Source organism: Ammospiza caudacuta, chromosome 1 (assembly GCF_027887145.1).
Source record: "Ammospiza caudacuta isolate bAmmCau1 chromosome 1, bAmmCau1.pri, whole genome shotgun sequence".
In the NCBI taxonomy this organism is placed as follows: Eukaryota; Metazoa; Chordata; class Aves; order Passeriformes; family Passerellidae; genus Ammospiza; species Ammospiza caudacuta.
This window is the reverse complement of record NC_080593.1, coordinates 45,512,696-45,536,603: the sequence shown is the minus strand read 5'-3', so window position 1 is coordinate 45,536,603 and position 23,908 is coordinate 45,512,696. Positions and strand designations below refer to the sequence as shown.

At 39.1% G+C, this 23,908-nt stretch overlaps 1 protein-coding gene across 4 annotated transcripts in view; it reads left to right on the top strand.

The window, feature by feature from the left end:
* The window catches only part of TRAK1 (trafficking kinesin protein 1), an 81,167-nt gene that overhangs the window by 36,128 nt on the left and 21,131 nt on the right, over positions 1–23,908 (top strand). For all 4 annotated transcript variants that reach the window (XM_058818884.1, XM_058818876.1, XM_058818864.1 and 1 more), the window contains 10 exons: positions 5,097–5,173; positions 8,418–8,534; positions 14,057–14,157; positions 14,965–15,073; positions 16,877–16,955; positions 17,346–17,476; positions 17,969–18,043; positions 19,263–19,400; positions 21,019–21,095; positions 23,349–23,585. In XM_058818884.1, coding sequence (XP_058674867.1) covers positions 5,123–5,173; positions 8,418–8,534; positions 14,057–14,157; positions 14,965–15,073; positions 16,877–16,955; positions 17,346–17,476; positions 17,969–18,043; positions 19,263–19,400; positions 21,019–21,095; positions 23,349–23,585 — 1,115 coding nt within the window. In that variant the 5' untranslated portion in view covers positions 5,097–5,122. The remainder of the gene's footprint in view (positions 1–5,096; positions 5,174–8,417; positions 8,535–14,056; positions 14,158–14,964; positions 15,074–16,876; positions 16,956–17,345; positions 17,477–17,968; positions 18,044–19,262; positions 19,401–21,018; positions 21,096–23,348; positions 23,586–23,908) is intronic.

The window sequence follows — 23,908 nt, the reverse complement described above, 5'->3', positions numbered from 1 at the left end:
ACAGAGCTCACTCACAGAGTGACCTGACAGTTGTGAGGCAGCTGGCACGCTGTGACCGCTCCTTATCCCTCTAACCTGGGTCACGCCATCGCTGACCTCCCCATCTGCCTTCTGGAGCCACTGGCCTGCTCCCTGCTTTGGGACTGCTGGGGGAGGCTGGGGGAACTGCTGGGCTGTTCCCTTAGGATTTGGATTTCTAGTAAGGTGTGACTCAAAAGCACATTCTTCAAGCTCAGGTGACAGTAGTATCTTAAAATTTTTAAGGTCTTTAGATGTGTGTATTCTCTTAGGGCTGTCTCAAATGTGGCAGGCAACAGCAGATCTGAAGCCTCTGCCCCACCTTAACCAGGGCTGTAAAAAACACCTCTGCATTGGAGGAGAAGATACCATATTTATCTTTAACTGTGAAAAATCAGTAACAGCTGACAGCATATTTCAGCTCTAATTTTCCTGAGTTTATTTGAAAGGTGATATACCTAATATGGCACAGTTTCAGAATTCCACATGTGCTTGGCTCAAGTTGATGTAGTGCTCACAGTAACCTGTGCCAAAGCATAACTATCAGTGGCTCTGGAACTGAAACTGTAATTTTTAGTGGGTGCTTTATCCTTTGAGTGTAAAAATAGCCTTTGAGGAATGAATCCGTCGAGAGCTGAGGAGTCTGAGTCTGCCCGGGTCTTTGATGGCTCCCATGTGCCAAGTGGCACCAGGGAGCATGGCTCAGTCAGATCTGCCATGTGTGTTCTGTCCATGTGCAACCTTCAGGATGCAATGCCCTTGCCATTGTGTCTTTGGTGTATGTTTGGACAGAGCTCTGAGCAGAGCGGGGCAAGACAGAAGCTGTTTGTGAGGCAGGGCTTGTCATGACTGAGCAAGAGAGCAAGAATGTAGCAGGCCTTGCCATAGTTAAAGGCTTTGGATAGGAAACTGTTACGGAAAAAAAAGCACTGTCCCCTGCTGCCACCACTGTCCCCCTATTGCCAACCCACTTAGAAGCATGGGTGTTTAAATGGCAAGAGATCTGTGCTCCATAAACAGTATTAATTTTCCCTGATGGAGTTTCTGATGAAGTAAATTTTGGTAGTCGGGAAGTCTTCAGGCACTAAGGCCTTCCCTGTTAGACTCTATAATTATACAGGTCAATATTATCCGCCCCAAAAGTGAAACTTTACAGGGGCATGTTAGCCCTCTTATGTTTCCTAATAGTTAGAAATAGACGTGAAGAGGAGCAGTGGGAGCTGGGCTTTCCTTTTCAGCAGCTGCAGCTCTTTTATTTCATTAGTTTATCCTTGGTTGATAGGTCTCAAAAATGAAGAGGGACTATGTGTTGAGGGATGCAGGGAACAGGAGCTGAAGATACCTGTGACTGGTGTTTTTTCCTCCTTCTATTTGAATCCTTTGTTTGGCAGGTGGTGGTTCATTACAGAAGCCGCAAATAGTGGTATTCTTGCTCCCTTTTCCTTCTATGGCTGTCTCCTGTTCCTGCAAACATCCTTTACTCTAAGTAGCATACTTGTTGAATTGGTGACTTTCAGGGAGCAATCCAGAAAAGTGCATGTGTTCCTCCATGTCCTGGTGCATCTTCATCTTGGGAATCAGTGCTCCATTAACTAGATGACAAGAAATAAATACAGGATACATCCTTTCAGCTGTATTTACTTTGGGAAACACAGGAATGCCGTTACCAGTAAATTTGCAGACTTTAGGATGGTATAAAGATGGTGCTAGGTACTTTAAGGCAGAGGAAATGTTTGATCTATGTAGTGTTTGTCCATTTGTGTGTTTGGCTTTTAAAAAAGCCCAAATACTTTGAACTGCAAATGTGTCTCCAGTACCATGCATTTAGCTGTCATGAAAATAATGTGAAGGAAGCTTTCTCTGTTCTTTATTTCCTGTTTTGGATCTGTGACATTAGCTTCAAAGCACTTATCAAAATACGTGAGGTTTTTAAATTATTCTTTCTTTCTGTGTTGCCTATCAGCCTTCTCCATAAGCTGAGAAGTGCAAAGTATATTTGATTTGGCTGTTTGCATGCATCCATCACTTAGACACAGTGCTCCCTATCACCCTCAAGCAAAAAACTACTGATGTGCGAGTGAGCAAAAAGAGGTCAGTAATTTGGCACTGCAGGTTTTGCATTACAAGGCACTGTCCTTCATTTGCTCTTGTTTTACTCTACAGCAGCACTACCAGGCTCTCATACTCATCAGAAAATCCATCAGGCTAAAAACCTACTATGCAGGATCCATTACATATGTGACGTGTGGGGGGATGTTTTTCCACTGCATACTTCACTGATAACACCTCTAAATAGTTTTTCAAATTAGTCTATCTTTTTCACTGATAGATTTTTTGATCACTTAAGAAGTAAAAACTGAATTGGCCAAATGTTATCTCATAGTCCATGGAGGCTGAATAACTAGATATTTAGACACTTTTTAGGATTTTTTTTTTTTAAGTTATGCTTCTGGATTCCACTCTCCCCTTACTTTTCACCTTCTCTTTCCCACAAGCCTTGATTTCTGAGTAATTGAAAGCAATACCTTTTTGCAAGTTTGCCCTCCTTCCAAAAGCAAATCCTTCATTTTAGCTAGTAGCTCTGTGTTTCCACAGTATTGTATGTAATAGTAGTAGTATGGATAGTAGTTGACTGGCAGATTTTAATATATGTGGTCTACTGAAATTTATTTCTACTTGGATGTAGGTCCTTTTATGAAGTGCATAAAACGACACTTCTGATTTGAAATCCTTTTACTCTGGCAGAGTAGTGTACAAAGATCTCTGTTTTGACAATCACTAAGAGAACTTTGATGGAAATTTCTCTATATAAAAGCTGTTTGTTGGTGACCAGATTATACTTTGCTGCTAGTAATGTCTGTTGTTATAATGCTGTGGTATTGCCTTGCCAGGTTAAAGTTTAAATGGCAAGTTCTGAAGGAATAACCTAGGGAGTATCCACACAACAACCTTTATCACTCTCCCAACTGAGTGATTTTATTCTGTCTGAGGGAACACAATCCTTTATCAGCCTGGCAGTTAGGAAAGTTATACATTTACCTGAATCAGGATGGTGTGAGGTTGCCATAGTCCTGCTCATTTGTGATTGTTAAGTGCTAGGTACAGAATTTAAATGAGCTTGCTAATGACAATGTCAAATATTATTTTATAGCAGTGATGGAATGTTGTAAACAGGGGAACTATTTAGTGTGTGGTTGTATTGTAAACCTGCTGGCATCAGGGTTTCTTATAGATGTTTTATAGCATGACTTATGAACTTTGTATATTTAAAACAAAGTTGAGTTTATGGTGATGTCAGTTTGTGTGTGTGGATGAATAGTCTTCTGAACATTATACCTTCTGTTTTTATGGAAAACTTCTGTTAATCCCCTTTTTGCAAGTCACTGCATTTTTTTCCTATGGAATCCTTATTAGTCTGCTTTTGGGTAATATAGCTTGTGGTTTAAAGATGTACTGTGTTTTTACTTCTGCAGTGGTAGAGTTATTCTTTCTATTGATATGTTTGTCAGGTTATTACTTTGAAGCATAAACTTTTTACTGTTGCCACTTTCAGACTTACTATTTGGATAAATGCAATTATATTTTGAATACTTTTGTATAGCATTCTTTGGAGTTCACTGGCAGTACTCATGTCAATGAATATTATAAATGTTTTTAGGATGTGATCTGCAAAAGTAGAATTAGAGAAATGGGAAAATAAACGAAGAAATGCAACTTCTTGCCATAATTTAAGCAACTTTTTATATTTAAATTGGGAAAAATATCCTCCAACAAGAGATATCTAAGTAATATTGCATTTGATGTATGTCAACGTACCTTAGTGGTGATCAGCTGTATATTTATTTATATGCAGATTGTGCATTTATGAATTAGGTAGTGTTGTTTCCTTAGTGTGACAAACTGTCTCTTGCTAATATTACTGTACAGTTCTGCTTTTTTTTTCTCCTCAGTATGTAAATCCTATTAGGCCTGATCTGTCTCTTCCCCCGCCTTAGTGTGCACTGGAACAACATTAGCTTATCTGCCAGACGGAGCCTTAAGTGACATTGCCAAGGGTAAATCCCCTGAAGAGCAGTTCAGGCTACTGCAGCTTGATAACTCATAGTCCATGTGATCCACTGAATTTCATTAACAGCCCTTTTTTCCAGAATTACAGGGTTTGAGGAAAAAGTGTATTTGAAAAAAAAAAAAAAAAGGGTAGAGCAGAAAGTGCTGTTGTTTGCTGTGACAGCTGATAAATTTTTTGAAAACTTGTTGACTTCTAGATAAGTCAGTGTAGCTTCTTAAAGAATCACCTATGGTGATAGACTGAACTTCCTCATACTTTCTTCAGTCTGACAAAACTCCTGGTTCCACCTTAATGATTAACAATCTCAACCAGTCTAAGTAAATATTTGCTATGGGTGATACTGTGATCACTGTGGTGTGGCTGGGTATTACCAAAACCATTTCTTATTTTGCATGCATACTTTGCTGTCTTGTACCATAAACCCAGTTCTTATCAACTTAATATGACATAGTCGCTTTCTGATGAGCAGTGCCCCTAACAGTATTGGAGTTGCTTATTCATGGAGTAATGCTACTGCATGCCATGCAATGAGTAGGTGACATGATGGAATCCTAATCATATATCTAAGAACATCTGTTTTGACCTGCTGATTATTTTTTAAATAAAATCAAGATATTGTTCTTCAGAGAAGAAAGTTTTAACATTTTAAGTTTGGTCTGCTGCTGACAAAAGCAAGTACTTGTAACAAGAGGAGCATTTGTATTACCAGTATCACATGAATATTGGATTTTTTTGAGGGTGGGGGGGGGTAGGGGGTGTGTTGAGTTTTGTTTGTTTGTTGTTTTGTTTGGTTTGAGTTTTTAGCTCTTGATGTGCTCATCCAAAAGTTGACATAACCAGTTCTTTAGATGAAAACTTAAGCACATCTAAACTTAGAAAGATATTTCTTGCAATGAATGGGAGTTGAACTTAAGTGGTCCTAGTGCATGGTTTCCAGTTCAGAATATTCTGTGATCCTCCCCCAATGGTACTGCCTATCTGATTAATGTTTTGCTTTATTTCTTTGCAGTTTTATGTGCTGAAAGAGTGGGCCAGATGACTAAAACATACAATGACATAGATGCTGTAACACGTCTTCTTGAAGAGGCAAGTACTACATCTGTTTAAGGACCCGTACAGTGTGACAAAGTAGTGCTGGAATTACATGGTACCACTAATAAACATTGTTGGTATGTTGTCCTTCAGTGTGGAAGAATAAGGGCTCTAAGTGTATGTACACTTTATCTAATTGGTCAGCTATATATTCTTTCTAAATAAAGATCATTTGTTTACCTCACTCAAATGGATTCATTACTTCTGGTTATTTTTCAGTTGAGGCCATGTAACTTGTTTTTGGCCAAATGTTTGTTCTAATGAAGGAGGAGGAGAAGGAATCATCTTAAGATGACACATATTTTTACAGTACGTGTAAAACTGAGAGTGTCATTACTGATGGATATATTCTCTTCAGAAAATAATTTTTAAAAGCTCACAGACTTCTTTTCATAATAATTTGTTCAGATAATTTCTTTCCAGAGAAGTACATAGGCACAAAATTAGAAAATACTAGTACTCCATTTGCCTTCTTTCCCTTATGTTTGGTTGATTTGGTTGTTTTTTGTGGGGTTTTTATGCCATTATTATGAAAATTGGTATTCCTGTAATCCTTAGCACTCAAGAAATGTCAAAAAGCAGCTGTCATGGTACTATGCTTATGTTCAATAAAAGTCATGATAAATTGTTGTACTAAAATCAGCTGTATTTCTGCAGTAAACTTGAGCAATGATTTTCTGAAGAATGCTTATGAGTAATTCTTTAGGTGAAAACTGTTACAATTGTATCAGTTCATGGCTGACTGCAATTTAGTCCTTTATACTCAATTGCTTGCTTATTGCAATAGCAATGTCAAAAATGGTATCTTTCTAGCCAATTGGGTGGTCTGTTATTCCTCTAATTCTGCAAAAAAAACAAGCATGGGAATGAATACTCACATCTCCCACCTGTTCTGGATACCCCCCAATACAGTACAGTCTTATATTTTGTGCTTTGAGCCAAACCCATTCAAACACCTCTGTACAAATTACTTGTTAAAACTGATGCGTTACCCAAAAAACTTCTCCTGGAATAATTCAACACCTTGTAGTAACAGGCTGTTAACTTGTTTGTGCCCTCTTCCCTTTGCCTTGTTTGGCTGAGATTTACTGCATTTGGTCTGTGGCTCCTTCTAGTACTGATGGCAGCATTCTGCCAAACTGTTTCCTCCCCTGAGTCCCTGTGGCCAAATGTCTGTAGATCCAGGCATCACACTCAGGGGAGCAATGCTTGAAGGACTTGCTGAGCCAGTGTTTTAAAGTTTCTTGTGTACTTTCCTACTTGGATATTTGGAAGGGAAAAATAAGGGCGTGTATAACATGCCAAACTTTATTAAAATAAATACTTTCCATAAGCCTTTTTGTTTTGTTTTGTTTGGCCATCGTTTCCAATGAAATTACTCTGTTCATAGGGATAGGTGCACTTACAGCACCTTCCTTTGTTCTCCATGTGATGGTTATCTTAAGAGATTACAGCCATTTACAGAATTTAACTCCTTCTGTTGCTTTCACATATAAGAGCGAGAGAAAAAGCAAAAGCCACCCCTTGTCTGTCCTTCATGTTTGCAAGCTTCAGGTGCTTGCATTACAACCTTGAAAGGTGCAGCATTTGAGAAGATAGAAAAGAGAAGATCTTGAAACAGCATGTGTGCAGATATTTCAGAAATCTGTGCCTATAGCCCTGAAACAAAGGAAAGAAAGTGGCACCAGGCCTGCCTGGGTATGTGGTAAAAATTGGAGCAGGTCTCATCATGAATCTGCTTTCTCATCTTTTTCTAATAATAGTGTAAATGTGTCTTACTTCTCAGTATTATTTTTTTTACCTATAGCTGTAATAAATTGGTTCCTTAGCATTGTGTTAGTAAGAGACCTGTCCCCAAACTGAAATTTAGAGCTGAATTGCTAAAAATTGGGTAGGAGTACTGGGGAGTTTATTTGAAGAGCCTGAACATGGACTTACATTCCTCAAATTTGAAGTTAAAAAACATTGCTGCTAGATAGTTCCTCCTCTGTGAAGTCACAACTGCAGCAATATATTTTTTCCACTCAGTATTTATGAAGTGAGCCAAATTAGTGAACAAAATAAGTTGGCTTAAAATATGTCCAAACATATTTTGGATAACTTAGTGGCACCTATTTTTCTGAAAGATTGTACATAAGATCGCATAAAGATTTTATGACTTGATAATGCCAGTAGCTTTTAATGCAAATATAAGTCTGACCTTCAGAAACCATTTGGAAAATGCTATTTGCAGATACAGCATTGATCAGTCACCTCTCTTTTTATTTACTGGTTATTATATAACTTTTTTTTTTCCATTATGAAAGCCTCTTCATTCAAATTCATTGACTTCAAATCCATGTGAACACTAGCTGTATGTTTTGTAGGCTTTGTCATTAATGTACACATGACATAAAGGTAGCATTTCGTCATAAAATCTGGATGGCAGTCAGGGGCAGTAAGTAAGCTCCAAACAGTATTTTCACTGACAGGGAGAAAATTCTTCCTCAAATGGTGTTAACTAAGGGTATACTAGGAAGTTAACCACCATTATACCACTATTAAAAATCTAGTAGTTAAATAAGAAAATGATAAATGAAATGCTTAATGAACAGCGCAAAATTTTATGCAGTTTATCATCCTCTCCCAAGTAGATTACAGTCCCATGTACCAGCTTCTGCAAGGCTGAGATATCCTTATGTACATGTCAACAGGATAAGCTCCTTGGTTTTCTTTGTACTTGTGGTGAATTGTCAATACAGGTGATTTCCAGTACTGTGCTCATAGAGGAGGGGGAGGAAGAGGCCAAGCATGACATGAGAGTAACCACTTAATGTGGTTTGGGACATCTGCTAAAAGGAAAGGGTTAGGATTTGTTTTTATACAAAAGCACTAATGCAAAGCACTAACACAAAAATAGGAGCTGAATGTTCATTGTGGTGGAACTGGCTTCTACTCCTGCATAGCTTGTTGCCTTTTATTTGTAGGTAGATCGAGTGGAAACTGAAGAATGCTTTGAGAGAGGGTCAGTCATTTCTGAACAATGCTGTTGTATGCAAGATATGCATACAAGATATGTGAGAGTAGAAAAGGAAAATCAGCAAAATCCCCCGAACAAATAAGTCCTCACAGAAGGAAAAACTATTTATTGTTAAGTGCTTGTTTCTTCCATTTCAAGGCATCTTTACCCTCCCTCTGATCCTTTGGTAATTAAAAAAATATAAATTGAAGTTTGCTTTCTGTTCTTAATGCTTCACAGAAAGAACGGGACTTAGAATTAGCTGCTCGGATTGGCCAGTCGCTGTTAAAGAAGAATAAATCACTGACAGAAAGAAATGATTTCCTAGAGGAGCAAGTAGAACACATCAGAGAAGAGGTAAGATTTTTGTGCCTGAATGCTGTATATGCAGTGATGTGGGGAAATTTCTTCTAGCTTCACCTTGTCCATGCATTTGGCTGTGGGCAACCTGTTCCTATGTCTGACCACCCTCCCTGCAAAAAATGTGTTCCTTATATCTAGTCTAAATCTGCTCTCCTTTGGTTTAAAACCATTGCACTTTATTCTATCACAACAGACCTTGCTAAAAGGTCTGTTCCCATCTCCCTTATAAACCCCCTTGAAAGCACTGAAAGGCTGCAATATGGTCTCCCTAGAGCGTTGCCTTCTCCATGCTGAACAACCCCAACACTCTCAGCCATCCCTTATAGGACAAGGAATATTTTTGTGGCCCTCCTCTAGACCTACTTGAACAAGTCCATGTCTGTCTTATCTTGAGGACTCCAGAGCTGGGTGATCACCAGAGAACAGCTGAGGAGGAAAATCCCCTCCCTCAATTTGTTGGCCATGCTACTTTTGATGCAGCCCAGGGGATGGTTGGCTTTCTGGGCTGGGAGTGCACACATTGGTGTGATTAGTCAAACACACCAGAAAGCTCATATCATTTCAAGTAGCACCTGTGCTTTAAAACAGGTCTTTAGCTGTAAGTACAACTGTCATTAAACTCCAGCTTAATAAATGAGCTAGAAGTCAATGTTATTTCTCCTATTCTGAGGCAGTGGCCTTGCTTTTTGAATCTCACCTGTATGTGGTTTTGAGCAAGACAGAGAGTGAGAGAACGATGAACCACAGTGGAGCAAAAAATTTTAAAATGGTTCATAATTAACACTGCTCAGGGTTGTGAGATGTTGCATTATGAACATCTGACATGAAGGATAAAGTGCAGATGGAGTGGTCAGCGATGTGTGATAAATGGTGGTGGAGCAAACACAATGAAATAATATCCTTTGATGTGCCCCTCTCCTTTTTGGCATGGATAAGTAGTTCTGTTCTCTCCCAAAGGAGTGCTGTTGCTTGCTGCCCAAGTCCCATCATGAGGCAGACCAATTTATTTGTGTGTTGGTCAGTATGACATGTACTAGCTGTGTGCAAGGTGACTGAGCAGGACTGTGAATTCATATCATCCATCCAAAGTGGAAAATTTGATTGAGGAGGGTAGAGGACAGGGACAGGCTGCCTCTGTCCACGTCTGTTTTCATTTAGTGGAACTGAGGAGCAGCATTAGGAAACGTGCCACCAAAAATAAGCCTCTTACCAGGTGGCTTGGTATGTTGGGCCATATGTTCTGTCAACACCCCTCTTTCACACTGTTATTTTGATTTCTTCAGAAACTGATGCTTTTGAGGCAGAGCTCATCAGACTTTAAAGTCATGACACTTCTGTGTACTGAAAATCTGCCTTTAATAGGTACAGATTTTCTATTAAAACTGATTTTTGAATATTTTAACAGAACAGTAACTAAGACAACTGTCTTTAAGGGCAAAAGATAAGAGAAACAAAATAATTTGATACTTCTAAAATTCTGTAAAAATTGCCTAAAAATGGTTTGTCTGGGAGATTTGTGTTTTCTGTTACACAGGAACAAATTATTTCTGATGTGTGGTGTAAAATTAAGGTTTTATTGGTATATGTATCACAGCATGAATTATTTAGCTTTATATCTGTATTTGTCTCATGGCAAGAATAATTTAGCTTTATATCTCCTTGACCTTTGTCATGACAAAACCTTCTGTCTATTCCATTAAGCAGAAAGAGTTTTTCCTTTGTGCTAGTAACATGCCACGTTGATAGATACACGTTGGAGTTATAAAGACCTGTTCAAAGTGCATCAGATTCTTGGGTTTGTCTTTTGAGCTTGTTTTGTTAGGCACTGCTAAGTTTAAGAAGGGGCTGTGATCATGTTCAGTAAAAACTGTTGTAACTGAGATTTTTGATGTACTAGAGGAGAAAAGGTGAGTGGACTGAAGCAAGCCCTTTAGTGTGGGCACAGACACTTCGGTCTCAGCTTACTGTTTCACTACTATATTCTAGAAGCATAAACATAATGAGGAAACGTTCTTAATTGTGAAGTATTTTGCTTTACAGAGGTGGGTGTCTGCTTTCTCAACAGAGAGTGTAGTTCCCAGGTACAGTGTGTCTATCTGCTGTTCAGTAAGAATGCTGCAGCTCCATGTTCCTTTCTCTAAAATGGTGCTGCCTACACTTTGGTATTGTCTTCTTTGACATTAGAGCTCAATATCAAAGAAAAGTAAACTGTAAATCTGCACAATGTGAATTGTATTCAGGATGGAGAAGCTCACTAGGTTTTAGCTTCTTCTAATCTTTCTAAATCCCCTTTTTCCTCTATGTATTTTGGCCTGTGTTTCTGAAGCTAAAATGGCAGCACTTCCAATGCAGTCAGTCCTCAAATAGCACCGCCTCAAACCTGTGTTAACCTCTGGGTAATGCAGCCTTCTAGACCTGTTATTCAAGTTCCAGGTCACCTGTCAGAGTTTGTGTTTTGATGATAGCAGGTTTCAAAGTCCAGGTTTGATTTTGTTCTGCGTAAAGTGAGAGGAAAGGACAAAGTTGAATTATAATCTGGAACAATGACTTAAAAAATGGAACATTGCTTGTGGTCTATTAAGAGTAGAAAGTAATGTTGTAAAGACAGAAATGCTCTTTGACTTGGTACTTGTATGTGTGCTTTTTGCATACAGTGTAACAGGATGTCTTTCTTTTGAGAGATTCTAACCTGTTAAGCACTTAGTTGCTGTCAGGAAAAGCAAATCAACTCTATTCTTTAAACAATTGTTCATGATTCAGTAAATATTGATTCTTTGAATTAGGTTCCAGGTCTTTAAACTGTTGTTCTCTGGGTGAGGATAATTTTAAGATAGGTACAGCTATTTCATGAATTAGTTCTGAAGCTGAGTAAAGCTGTCAGGCCAGCAGAGGCAATTAGAAGCCTGAAGAGATGAGCTATCACCATGCTCGGTTTGTGGATGTCTGGGCCTTGTCCCATGCGCAGCGAGGGCTCAGTCCCTGTTGCTGGATAACAAAACCAAGATTGTGCAACAGTAACGTGGCAGCACTGGCTCCGGAGGGCACATCTGGCAGTGGCTTGTGAAAATATTTCTGTTCATAAAACAAATTCAGTGTTTTGCAGTGTGAAAATGTGTCCTGGGTCTGTCCGGGATGCTGATAATACTCTTCACCAGCCTACCTGTTGCTGTGCTTTGTCTTTTCTTTTTCCTTCATGCCCCTCCCAGCTTCCTCAGCTTTTTTTTTTTTTTCCTCTTTCACTCTGTCCACCATATGCACAAGATGCTGGGAAACTGACCCAAACTGACCAAAGGGATGTTCTATACCATATGTTGTTATGTTCAACAATAGAAGGTCAGGGAAAGGAGGAAGAATCTGGGACATTCATGGTTATGGTGTTTGTCTTTAGAAGTGACAGTTCTGTGTGCCAAGGTCCCACTTTCCAGTAAGTGGCTGAACATGCACCTGCTCATCTAAAACAGTGAATAAATTCTTTATTTTACTTTGCTTGCATGGGAAGCTTTGCTTCACTTGTTAAACTGTCTCAGCAAGAAGTTTTTCTTGCTCTTGAGCTTCTGAGTCTCTCCTTCATCCTGTGGGAATTGTGGGGCAGACTGTGTGCTCAGCAGGTGGGTGCTTAGCTGCTCACCAAAGTTAACATACCACAAAATGCTGCATCAAAGGGAGGGGTTGCTGGAAGTTACTGTGAGTGTTTCACAGTTTCACAGCCTGATTGAGATTGGAAGTGAGCTCTGGAGGTCATCTTGTCCAAACCTTCAGGACCCCCTACAATCCATTGCCGAGGACCATGTCCAGATGGTGTTTGACTATGTCCAAGCATGGAGACGCCACAAGCTCTCTGGGCAACCTGTGCCAGTGCTCAGTCACCTTCACAATTAAAAAGTTGCACCCAATGTTTAGGAGGAACCACCCATGTTTCAGTTTATGCCTATTGTTTCAGGTCCTGTTCCATTAGAAGATCAACCTTTCTGACTGTTCACTCTCTTTTGGAGGTTTGGAATGCTCAGAAATGGCAGTAAAAATAGTATTCTCAGTCTTTTTAATTCATACAAAGAAAAAAACAGTAGCAAGAGCTGGAGATGATATAGCGTCCACCCACAGACAGCATCTGAATTCTTGCTTCTTAAAGAGGCTGAGTTATAATGTGCTGAAGGGAAGTAAATCATTATTTTTGGTTCAGCATTTTCACTCTTCCTGAAATGGAGAAAGCGAGCCTCCAAAAATTAGTGCACAAATTTTGTTTAATAGCTTTCTAAAATGTGGTTGGATGGGGATGTTTTTTTTTCCCCTTGCTATTTAGAACCCATGTCTCAGGAGGACTTGGTGCCTTAGCACTTCTCATTACACAGAACAGTCATAGTTAAGTAAATGATCTTGTTTGCCTCAAATTGTGAACAATTCAAGTGCTTTTTTGGATTGCATCTGCTCTTTTGTTCCATGAATATGGAGTTCAAATCTATGTAATTGATATTCTCTGGTTTTTTCCTAATAATAACTACAAAGAAAAGTATGCTTACAATATGAAAAGCAGTTTATTAAAAAGCAACATACTGTGCATTTTTTACATGGGAAAGTGCAAACTGAGGGCCAAGTCTTGCAGTACAAGTGGAAGGGAATGGATGTGTGTGATCAGTTATGCTGTCTGTAGTTGTGCAAGGCAAATAAAAGTAATCTCCTGCTGCTGGCATCTTAAGTCACAGCTGTGAAGTTGTGTATGTGCTACTGTCTAATTGGGCTTTTAATCCTTTTCTTGGAGAATAGCAATATAAAGTAACAAAGATGACATTTGTAGAGCTCACAATTCATTAGGGTTAGGATTCAAAGGAATCCTAATCACCCACTTTTGATGTTTCGTTAATTTTTGTTGCATGCATATACAAAGTATGGGAATCCCACAAACTACTTTACTGGAGCCAAAAAATCCAGAAACTGACTGCAGCCTTCACTGTTGGAACAGCCTCAGAACAGCAGCCTCCCACTCTGTGGTGGTGTTCTGCAGCTCAACCCGCACTTGAGTCACAATTGTAACCTTACTACACAAGCATTTCAGTAATTTTATGTAAAGCCTCTTGGAGAGGAGGAAATGTCAGCATCCATGCCAGAAGGTGACAGTCATCACACAAAATGAATAAATGCAATGTGGCTTGATTGTGCCACAATTATTTCTTGCTGTATCATTGCAATATATCCATTACTGTGCATGTGAATCTAGACTAATGCAACAGTGAGTCAGGATTGCTCCTCTTAAAGAAGGTAAAAAAGAAACATGTCTAATAGCACTGAATAATTGTATATTTGGACCAGTGAAAAATCATTTAGTGGCTACTTTAAACAGGTACACTTTCCCTTCTTCCTAAGAAATAAAAGAAATCATTCTGGTCTGTTCCAGTTTTGGACTCTTGATTTAGTCCAAGATGATGCCTGGAGAGTGAATAAAAGGCTAATTTGTGGTGAGTTTGCTTAAAAATGTGTCTGAAAAATCAGCTTACTGATCTGTGAGCTCTTTCTTTGTGTAGGTTTCTCAGCTGCGCCATGAGCTGTCCATGAAAGATGAACTGCTCCAGTTCTACACCAGTGCTGCTGAAGAGAGCGAGCCGGAGTCTGTCTGTTCCACCCCGTAAGTTAAGTCAATCGATCTGCAGCGCTGAGCTGTCATCTGTTGGATGATTTCATCACTTTGAAAAGTGGTAAAATTGCCCCAGTGTTGGCTGGTACTATAAATGGGACTCAGAACTTGGTGCAAGGTCCAGCTGGAAGGACTTGCACTGAGCCAGCTGGCTATCCAGGTGCCTACAGGAGCCAGGAGGGGAGGCTGCTGGCACCACGCTGCAACTTTCAGAGGAACTGGGTCACTGTTGTGCTGGGGCAGCTGTGGCTCTCACTGGCAGCAGCCCAGTATACCACACACATTTGCATGTGCTAGGACATGCTATATGAGTGACCTTTGTGCTTGAAGGACCTCTGAAGGCACTATGAGAAAATTCCAAGCCAAGGGAAAGAAATAAAGCATGGCTTACAGGGTGTGTTCCAGGTACTTAGCTGCTGAACAGCATTGCAGGCTCTAAGGAGCTGTCTGCCCTTGCAGAATTATTGCTGCATTCTGATGAAGCATGTGCAGCATTAATCAGGAGCTATTGGATGGCTCCCTGTAGTAACATGGTTTCTTTTCTCATAGCCTTGGCTGAACAACTTTTCCATAGGGAATGTGCAACATAATAAATAACATTTTAAATGTTCTCTTTTGAAATTCACTATGAATTTATTGCTGCCCAAAAGTAATGGCATGAATAAACTCATAATAATAAGTATTTCTTCATGTAGCTCTGTTTGTTTTTGAGACTTATGTTCAGTCTGTGTTTCTGTAAGATTTGCCATAGTATGTATATGTAAAAATTATTTTAAATTTGTTGCTTTTTCCTACAAGGCTCAAGAGAAATGAATCTTCTTCCTCCGTCCAGAACTACTTTCATTTGGACTCTCTTCAAAAGAAGCTCAAGGACCTTGAAGAGGAAAATGTTGTGCTTAGATCTGAGGTGAAATTGCTCCCTTTGTTTTGATTAATATAGTTGTTCATCTAAGTGCTAGAACACAGGTATTGAGAAGCTTGTATTAAAAGCTGAGAGTCTAACTAAGAGTATGATTCCACATGTAACAGATCCCTCTGTGATTGTTTAATCACCATCCTTTATCCTTTTAAATGAAGGAAAGGCTGTAATGTGGAATCACAGAATACATAGAATCACAGAATACATAGAGTCACAGAATTGGTTAGGTTGGGAAAGAGCTCTAAGGTCATTGGGGCCAACCTTAGACCAATCAATACCTTACCAACTAGACCAGAACCCTGAGTGCCACGTCCAGTCCTTTCTTGAACACCTCCTGGGACAGTGACTCCAGCTCATTCCAATGTCCTATCACCCTTTCTGTGAAGAAATTCTTCCCAAATGAAGCTACGTGCGAAACAGTGTTTGTGTAGTAAGAATGTGCAGGAATATGGACAGATTTTGGAGTCCAGGATTGCACTTTGGAAAAGGTTGTAAAGGGCTGACCTGGCAGATACATGTGACTTGAGCTGCAGATCTCAGGTTTGTAGGCTGACATGGTCCCTGATACTAATTCAGTATTTGTCAACATGCAGATTTCTTGCATTACATTTCTTCATTTTGTGTTTCAAGTCAAGGCAGTTAATATTTTAAATTGAATGTACTTTTCTTCTCTTTATTTCTTATAATATTCTGTTTGTTTCACAGATGACACAGGTTTTTAAAGTTTAATAATTGACTATGAAGTGAATAATTTTATATTTTCAAACCAAGTTTTAAACGTGGGAGCCTGTTACCACTTTGCAAACATGTAGCAGAGTATAGCAGGAGGGATACTTTCCGTCTAAGAGTGAATATATGAAAACAGAATGTTACTTCCATTTTCCACTGCAAATGCAGGGCCCATTGTAAATAGGTAGTGTCACATCTTTGCACAAGACACCAGGTAATGGAGACTGCTGTGCTCTTAACTGAGAAGGTGCACAAGGAAGATGAGCAATAGATGGTCTGAGAATAATGAACATTAGAACTGAGAGAGCCGCTGCATCAGAGCTCTGGAGTAGGAAACCCCATGTAGCACTGCCTTCCCATCCAGGGAGATGAAGTCTGTGCCAGCAAGGCACAGGATGAAGCCAGATCTGAAACCTGTGAGCTGTGCAGTTGTCTGTAGATGCAGTCTGTGGGTGTCTGTGCATGCCCCCAGCTTTGGGAATAGGTTACAGACCCACCGAGGTGGTGCCAGACAGAACCAGCTGGCTGCAGCCATGCTGCTCTTGGCACTGCCAGAGTCACAGTGGAAAATACAAACCAGGCAAGGAGGTTGCATTAAGGTTTTTTATGGGTTACAGTGCCAGAACTTTTCAAATAGGATCAAATAGCATGTTTTTTAAATACCTGAATGTTTAATTCAGTTATTTAAACCAAGCATTTCTTTGGTTTTTGATGACCCCTGGCTTTGCTCAGTGAGCAGATCAAGTCCTGCATGCTAGTGCTTTGTATGCCCAAGCCTTTCTTTTTCTTTTTACTTTTAGTGCAAAATACACAAGTGACATCTAGTGGGGATATGTTGATAATGATGCAAGTTTCTCCATACAGTCATGTCTCTGCTGAATGTTCACCTGGCCTCTTTTTCCAGAACATGTGGGAGGACAGGCAAAAACTGTAGTTTCTCACTGTCTTCCTGAAGGAGTGATTAGAATAGCTTGTCTTTCTGAAGCAGACGGAAGTGCAACAACAGACTGGCAAAGAACAAATGTGCTAATGTAGCATATTTGATGTGGATTTCTTGAACAGGCCTGTCAGCTGAAGACTGAAACAATTACTTATGAAGAGAAAGAACAACAACTTGTCAATGACTGTGTAAAAGAGCTAAGTATGTGCCTACTTCTTTATACCCTTTTGAGATAGGTCAGTAAAAATCTGAAACAGATCAGTCAGTCATGTTTTTCTGTGGTAGTTATTTTCCTTTTACAAATGGTTATGAGGAGAAAACTTCTGGGCTGAAATTTTACAGCAGAAAATGTTGGCTGAAAGCTAATTTTTTCTCATTTAAAAATAGTTTTGCATTGAAAGTGTTCAGTCTCCTTTGAAGCATGAGCACTTGATGCCTTTTTGGTTGTGCCTTACTGTGTTTTTCTAAAATACCTTACTGTGAATTGGGGGTAGGATTTTGCTGAAGCAAGTGATGTTCCAAAAGAACATCTTTATGCTTACTTGTCTGATTTTGGGTTTGTGATGTTAATTTTGATTACTTCTCTTAAAGGGGATGCAAACATCCAGATTGCCAATATCTCTGAAGAGCTAGCAAAGAAAACTGAAGATGCTGCCCGGCAGCAAGAAGAAATCACTCATCTTCTCTCTCAGATAGTCGACCTGCAGAAAAAGGCAAAAGCTGTAAGCAATCCAGTTGAGACACTACTGTTGTTATTTGCTACTAGTGTAACTGGAGGACAGATTAAAATCCTCTCTGTACTAGAGCCTAAAGGAAATATTCCACCTTCCTTATGTGGATGACCTTGTTTGGTGTTTAACATCTGGCATACTTGACTAGAAAGCATCAATTTATTAAATGATGCATAGATGGTTTCTCAAATGCAATAGTTAAAATTCTTTTAAATATTAGATACAAAACTCTGCTCTGAGTTATGTCGGTGAGACAAGTGTCAGTGCAAGTATTTCAGTGGGCACATACTTGTTTGGAGGTTCATTTAGCAAGGTGCAATCTAATGCTGCGTGTTCTTGTGTAAACATTTTAAACGTGTAGATAATTATTGCTGTGGAGGAGAGGTGAGAATAGTTACAATGTTGCTAATTATCTGTAGTACATGATACAAATATCACAGGACAAAACATCACAGTATTTCTAACATTTTTGGCATATTTTAGTGTGCAGTTGAAAATGAGGAACTTGTCCAGCATCTGGGAGCAGCTAAAGATGCCCAGAGACAGCTCACAGCTGAGGTGAGTACATTACTTAGTAAAACAATAATTTAGTAGCTGAGCAATGACTGTTCACTTTGCAATGAGAGGTTCAGTCTGAGTTGGATCAGAAGTATTAAATAGTTTTGCCTGTGTATATGGAATGAAGGAACATTTATGTTCCTAATAGAGTTCAAACCCTTTTCTTTCCTATTCTCTGCTCCTTCAAATGACACACATTTTGAAACACACAGGCTTATGGGCTGTACAGGAACACATTTAGAGGTTGACTTCTCTAGGCTGCTAATTTCTGCCTGTTTTAACTAGTGAGATAACATGGAAGAGCTCTGTTTGTTCAGTGTATAAACATAAGGCCGTCCAGTACTTCACGTTGTCTTATGGGTGCTACATTTGCATGAAAAAAAATTTACAAGATGGAATTAATAGAGCTTGATCCCTTTAGGATGTGTCTTGCACTTGCACTACTTGGTAATGAAGATGGGAATGGCCAGAGAAGCTTTCCAGTGTGTGGAGCTTTTGTATCTGTGGTGCTCAACAAAGATTGGGCTCATGCCTCACCATTGCTTTCTTAGGAAAGAAAATGAATCAGATCTCTTTGTCTAGACCAAATAGCTTAGTTTTATGAAAGTTGGAATGTGGTGTTTCAGACTTATGCTCCTTTGCCAAACTTAGTTGAAGTGGCTGATGAACTCAAAAGCTGTGAGGGCAGACAGACATCTGTAGACAGAGTGATTACGTAAGATGTGTTTCCTGAGAAAGCTAAAAATAAGGCATAGTCTTAGGCTGTTGAAAGCTATACGTGTATATGTATTGTTTGCATGAAAGTCCTGGCTTTAGAATTCCTAAGTCCTTTGGACCATTGGAGAATGTCTTGTCCTCAGACCATGGTGTTTGTCACTGTGGTCATCATGGCACTGATTAAGCACTAAACCTGATCAGACTAAAGATGCTTTTTTAGCTCTGTATCTTCTCCTTGTCAATGGTTTCACATGGAAGGAAGGGAAAGGAAAGGAAAGAAATGGAGCAAACAGTTCCTTCCACATTGTTACCCTCCCTGCCTGCCTTCCCATCAGTTATTAATGATCCTCCAGTGATACTCAGTTGTTGGAGGTTGATTCCTTTAAAGTGGGATATTCTTCCCTACACTATTATTGTTTACCAGTATTAAAAAAAAAATTGGAGAATTTTTGTGGTAATAGTGCACCCCATGAGGTCTTGGACTGTTTTCTCTATGTTACAGTTGCGAGAGCTGGAAGACAAGTATGCAGAGTGCATGGAAATGCTTCATGAGGCTCAAGAAGAGCTGAAAAACCTTAGGAACAAGACAATGCCAAATGCTATATCACGACGGTACCACTCCCTTGGTCTCTTCCCTATGGTAAGCAGATTTAAGGGAAAACCTGCACACACCAAGCAAAGGAAGTGTGTTTGCATCTGACTTACAGCTTCAGGGATAGGATGCTAGTCTGAGATAAGCATGGGTGAAATGTGTATTTGCATAGTCTTAAAGGATACCTGAGTGATCAGTTTTGCAAACCTGGTTCTGAAACAGTGGTGCTGTGCAGCTCTGCTGCAGTGTTATGTACAGCCTGCAGCTGTGTATGCTTATGCTGTGAAACCTGGTTAACAGGTTAAGCATTAACAAGTCCTTACACACTTCTATACATCTTTGTTAGGCATCTCCTGTACTGTGGTGGCTGATGTTCATTTGGACCTTGCTGTTTGTCTTCAATTTCCTTGGAGATAAAACTTCCTAATAACATAACTATGGTTTCCAGACCTGGCATCTTTCTCATCGTATATGATATACATTTTAATTCTTCAGTCTAAACCTCTGAACAGGGTTAAAAGCAAAACGTTTTGTTTTATAGTGACTGAAAATTCAGTGGTTCATTAAAAGAATGTTAGTTGTTAATCTGTATTATGGCAACAAGTTATGGTGGTTTCTCTGGTGTTACCAACTTTCTTTACCTGATTTCATGTGATTATGACATTTAAAACTCAGGAAGTATGCAGTACCCTCAATGAAATGAAAAAAAAGAGCGGATAAGAGTGTGTGCAGTAACTTGCTCTGCATGCCTGAAAGTAGTTAGACCATTGCCTCTAAGAGTAGTTAGATTACTTCTGAAGGCAATGGTACCAGTGGCTTCTTTTGAAAAACATTAATGTAATCATGCAGCAAAATCTGGCCTGCCTTGTCTTACTGCTGAAGAAGAAGACATTTTATTTGTGCCCACAAGAAGTAAATTGCCAGCAAAGGCTTAGCTTGCCTTTTTGTGCTCCCTTCTGAGACTGAATGCAGGCCAAATCAAAGTGCAGACATTTAATAATACAAGTTGTGCTTGCAAAAATAATACAAATTGTGCTTGCACAAATACAGCTGAAAGCTGTGAAAAGTATGTTTGTGCTGAGAGAGGTTTATGTTTTTTGTGTGAAAATGATTTTCAGACATTGAATCATGGGACAAAAGATCATTTGAGTTTGTTAATGTTTGATAGTAAGACCCTGCACCCAGCAGTAAAACTTAGTGACCAGTTATGAAAAATTGATGGCCTGTTACCTCTAACCTTATGGAGAAAGTATATAGTGCTTTATGCCAAGAATCATGTCATTTTTGTTGATGGGTAGATATTGCTGTGGTTTGTAAATGAGAACATAAAGAGCAAAACTTTATACATGAAAGATGAGTGTTGCTGGAGATGGAATTCAGTCTGGGTAGCTGGATCATGTTGTTGCCTACAATGCTTTATTAAGGTTTTTAGGCAGATATTATGTATCATCAGATGGTACATACTGCAGGAAAATGAAGCCATATTTTGTCAGTGCTTTAAATACCTACATTAGTTTTCTAGTCATTTTACATATTTAAACATTCCTTTTTTTCTTCTAGAAATACTCTTCATTATTTATTATTTTGTATAAGTAATTTATTATTTTCTGTCATGCCAACCTATTAATACTATGATATTTGTTTCTCTCGTGCTTATTTTTAACAGGATTCTTTGGCAGCAGAGATAGAAGGGTCAATGAGGAAAGAACTGCATTTGGATGAACCCGACTCTCCTGACTTGGCGTATGACTGAAAAGAATTGTTTCCTAATAGATTGGTTATATCTGAATTTAATTATTTGATGAGAAGAGAAGAAACAGGAAATAGTTAAACTAGATATTTAGAAAGAAATATTTCTAGCTGAATGTGAATAATAGAGAGAAAGGAAAACAAAATGCCTAGTTTTTGGGGCGTTTTATTTTCTCCTAAAGCTGCTAAACACCTATATACTGGCTTTGCTTTGTCTTGTAAATTTCTTTCCTCATTGGTGAGTGCTGAGAACGAGAGGACACAGTCTCAAGCTGCATCAAGGGAGGTGCAAGTTAGAATTAAGAAGGAAGTATTTTACAGAAAGAGTGGTCAGATACTGGAATCATTTACCCAGTGAGGTGGTGGAGTCATCATCCCTCGAAGAGTTCAAAAAAAGACTGTATGTGGCACTTGCTGCCATGATCTAGTTGAATTGTTAGAACATGGGTTGGACTTGATGATCTTACAGGTCTCTTCCAACCTTGAATTTCTGTGATTCTGTGATTCTGTGTGTGTTACCATGCTAGATTTCTTCAAGTACCAGTTAGAGGAGGAGTTCAAGTTCTTGGTGAGTTTTATAACATAAGTTACCAGGTTGATGTAATCCAGTTTTTAACAGGAAGAACATCAGGGCAGTAAGGGATTTGGAATGGTTGGGTACTTAATGTGATGTCCATTATGCCTGTGCTGAAGTTCTGTTGAATTAAACAAGACAGTAGTTTGAAACATGTTAAGTGCTTGCGACAGCCCCAAAGCTATAGATAGATACAGCTTGGCAGAAATGGCCTCCCTGATGCCAGTTGCATGTGTACTCCAATAGGTTTATCTCACAGATTTGTACAAAGCATGGATTGTTTAATTTGAAATAAGTTAATCCAGTTTACAGGGTCTGTTACAGAAACACAGTTTACAAAACAGGAGAGTCAGGCAAGGTACAGTAGGCACTTCCAGAAACCTTCTAATTGCATTTACAAAATGCCTGATGCATGCACTGACCTTTTCTGAGCCTGAGCCAAGAACTGCAAATGAGGCTTTGACAGAGTGAAATGTTAGTTGGAAAAATGTAAGATCAGAAAGTTGTGAGCGTGCTCAAACCCCATAGGATCCTTTCATCCTTTCAGTATAACCTTAACTTAAAGCTAGTTTAACTTCTTTAGAATATCTTATTTACTTTGCCTGTACCAGAGGAGGATACTTTTCTTTTTGGTCGCATTACTTGTCTTGGTTTTATTTATTTGTGCAGTGGTAGTAACTGCAAGCTCCATGGGACTATTTATTGATAAATACTCTTAGATTCAGCCTCATAAAGATATACTGCTATGGACCTGGAGCCTCCACACAAAGGGTGCAACTGTTGAGCCCCCATGGACAGAAGGAAAGAAATTTAAATGATATTAAATAGCCTAAGGCCTGCAGTCACTGTTACAACCTGGCAGTGTTACCTTTCAGATAGAAGAAATGCGCTATCCTTGTGTTCAACCACTGTTGAACTGTAAAATAAAGCAGTGGTGGCACTGCTGCAGTGTGATGTAGGGTAATTTTATTCTGTCAAGAAATTTCTGCTGAAGTGTCATCTGATGTCAGTCTTGAACCAGGTGAATGAAGCTTGTTATGGTATAAAGACAATGGTGATAAAGAGTGAACTGTAGAAGTAGGTCAAATATTAGGTCTCCAGCCTTGACAGCCTCTCTCTCAAGTCCTGGTCCATTATATGTCTGGGATATTTTTCATTTTTTTAAAAGTGCTATTTAAGGGGATTGGAAATTGATTTCAGAGAGAAAAGATACAGGACTTGCTTGCATGGAGATACTCAGGAGAGTACATTCAAATCTCCTTTAAAATGGATTAGTCATTTTATAGTTAAGAGTTGAATGGAGATCAATTTTGGTTTTTAAAATGTTATTTTTACATAATGACTTTATGGCACTTTTAGCTGACGTACTGAAATGCTCTTTCAATTATTTTTTGTTACTATTTGAAAGGGTCCATGCACATGATTGTCACATGTTCTATCAAAAATATTCTAAGGTGATGGGAGAATTATGTTGATGGATTGAATGTAATGGCCACACTGTAGCTAGTATGGGACCCTACTCATGCTACTTTACAGAACTATATACAAAACCAAAGTGTTTGATAGACCTGCAAATAGGAAGGGCTGTTAATATGCTGTTACCCACAAACAGGTAACAGCTTCTCATGGTAATAAGTTACTGAGTGATTATTAACTGTGTGTGTGTTTTGCAGCCATCAGAAGCGGGTCTTCGAGACGGTGAGAAATGTCAATCAAGTTGTCAAGCAGAGATCCATGACTCCGTCACCAATGAATATCCCAGGCTCTAACCAGTCCTCTGCTATGAACTCAGTCATTTCTAGCTGTGTCAGCACTCCACGTTCCAGTTTCTATGGGGGAGACATCTCTAACATTATGATAGACAACAAGACCAATAGCATCATCTTAGAGACAGAGTCCTCCGACAACGGGTCAGTACCAGAGCACTGGAATTTGCCTTTTCTTTCTTTCTGACATAAAGGTAGTGTTCCTGTTTTCCTCCTTTTGTCTTATGTAGTGCAGTTATCACAGTGGCATACGTCCTCAAAGTCTATTTTGTGCTTATAGTTTTTGGACACTCAAGTTTATTTAAAAAATAAAGCTTTTAGAAAGTACTGTGTATCGATCAGTGTCTGCAACTCAGACCCGTTCTGAGATGCAACATCACCAGATGATGTAAAACCACCCTTTGTTTTTATCTGTCAACACTTAAAAATAATTAAATTTTCACCATGTTACATAAATACCAGGGAGT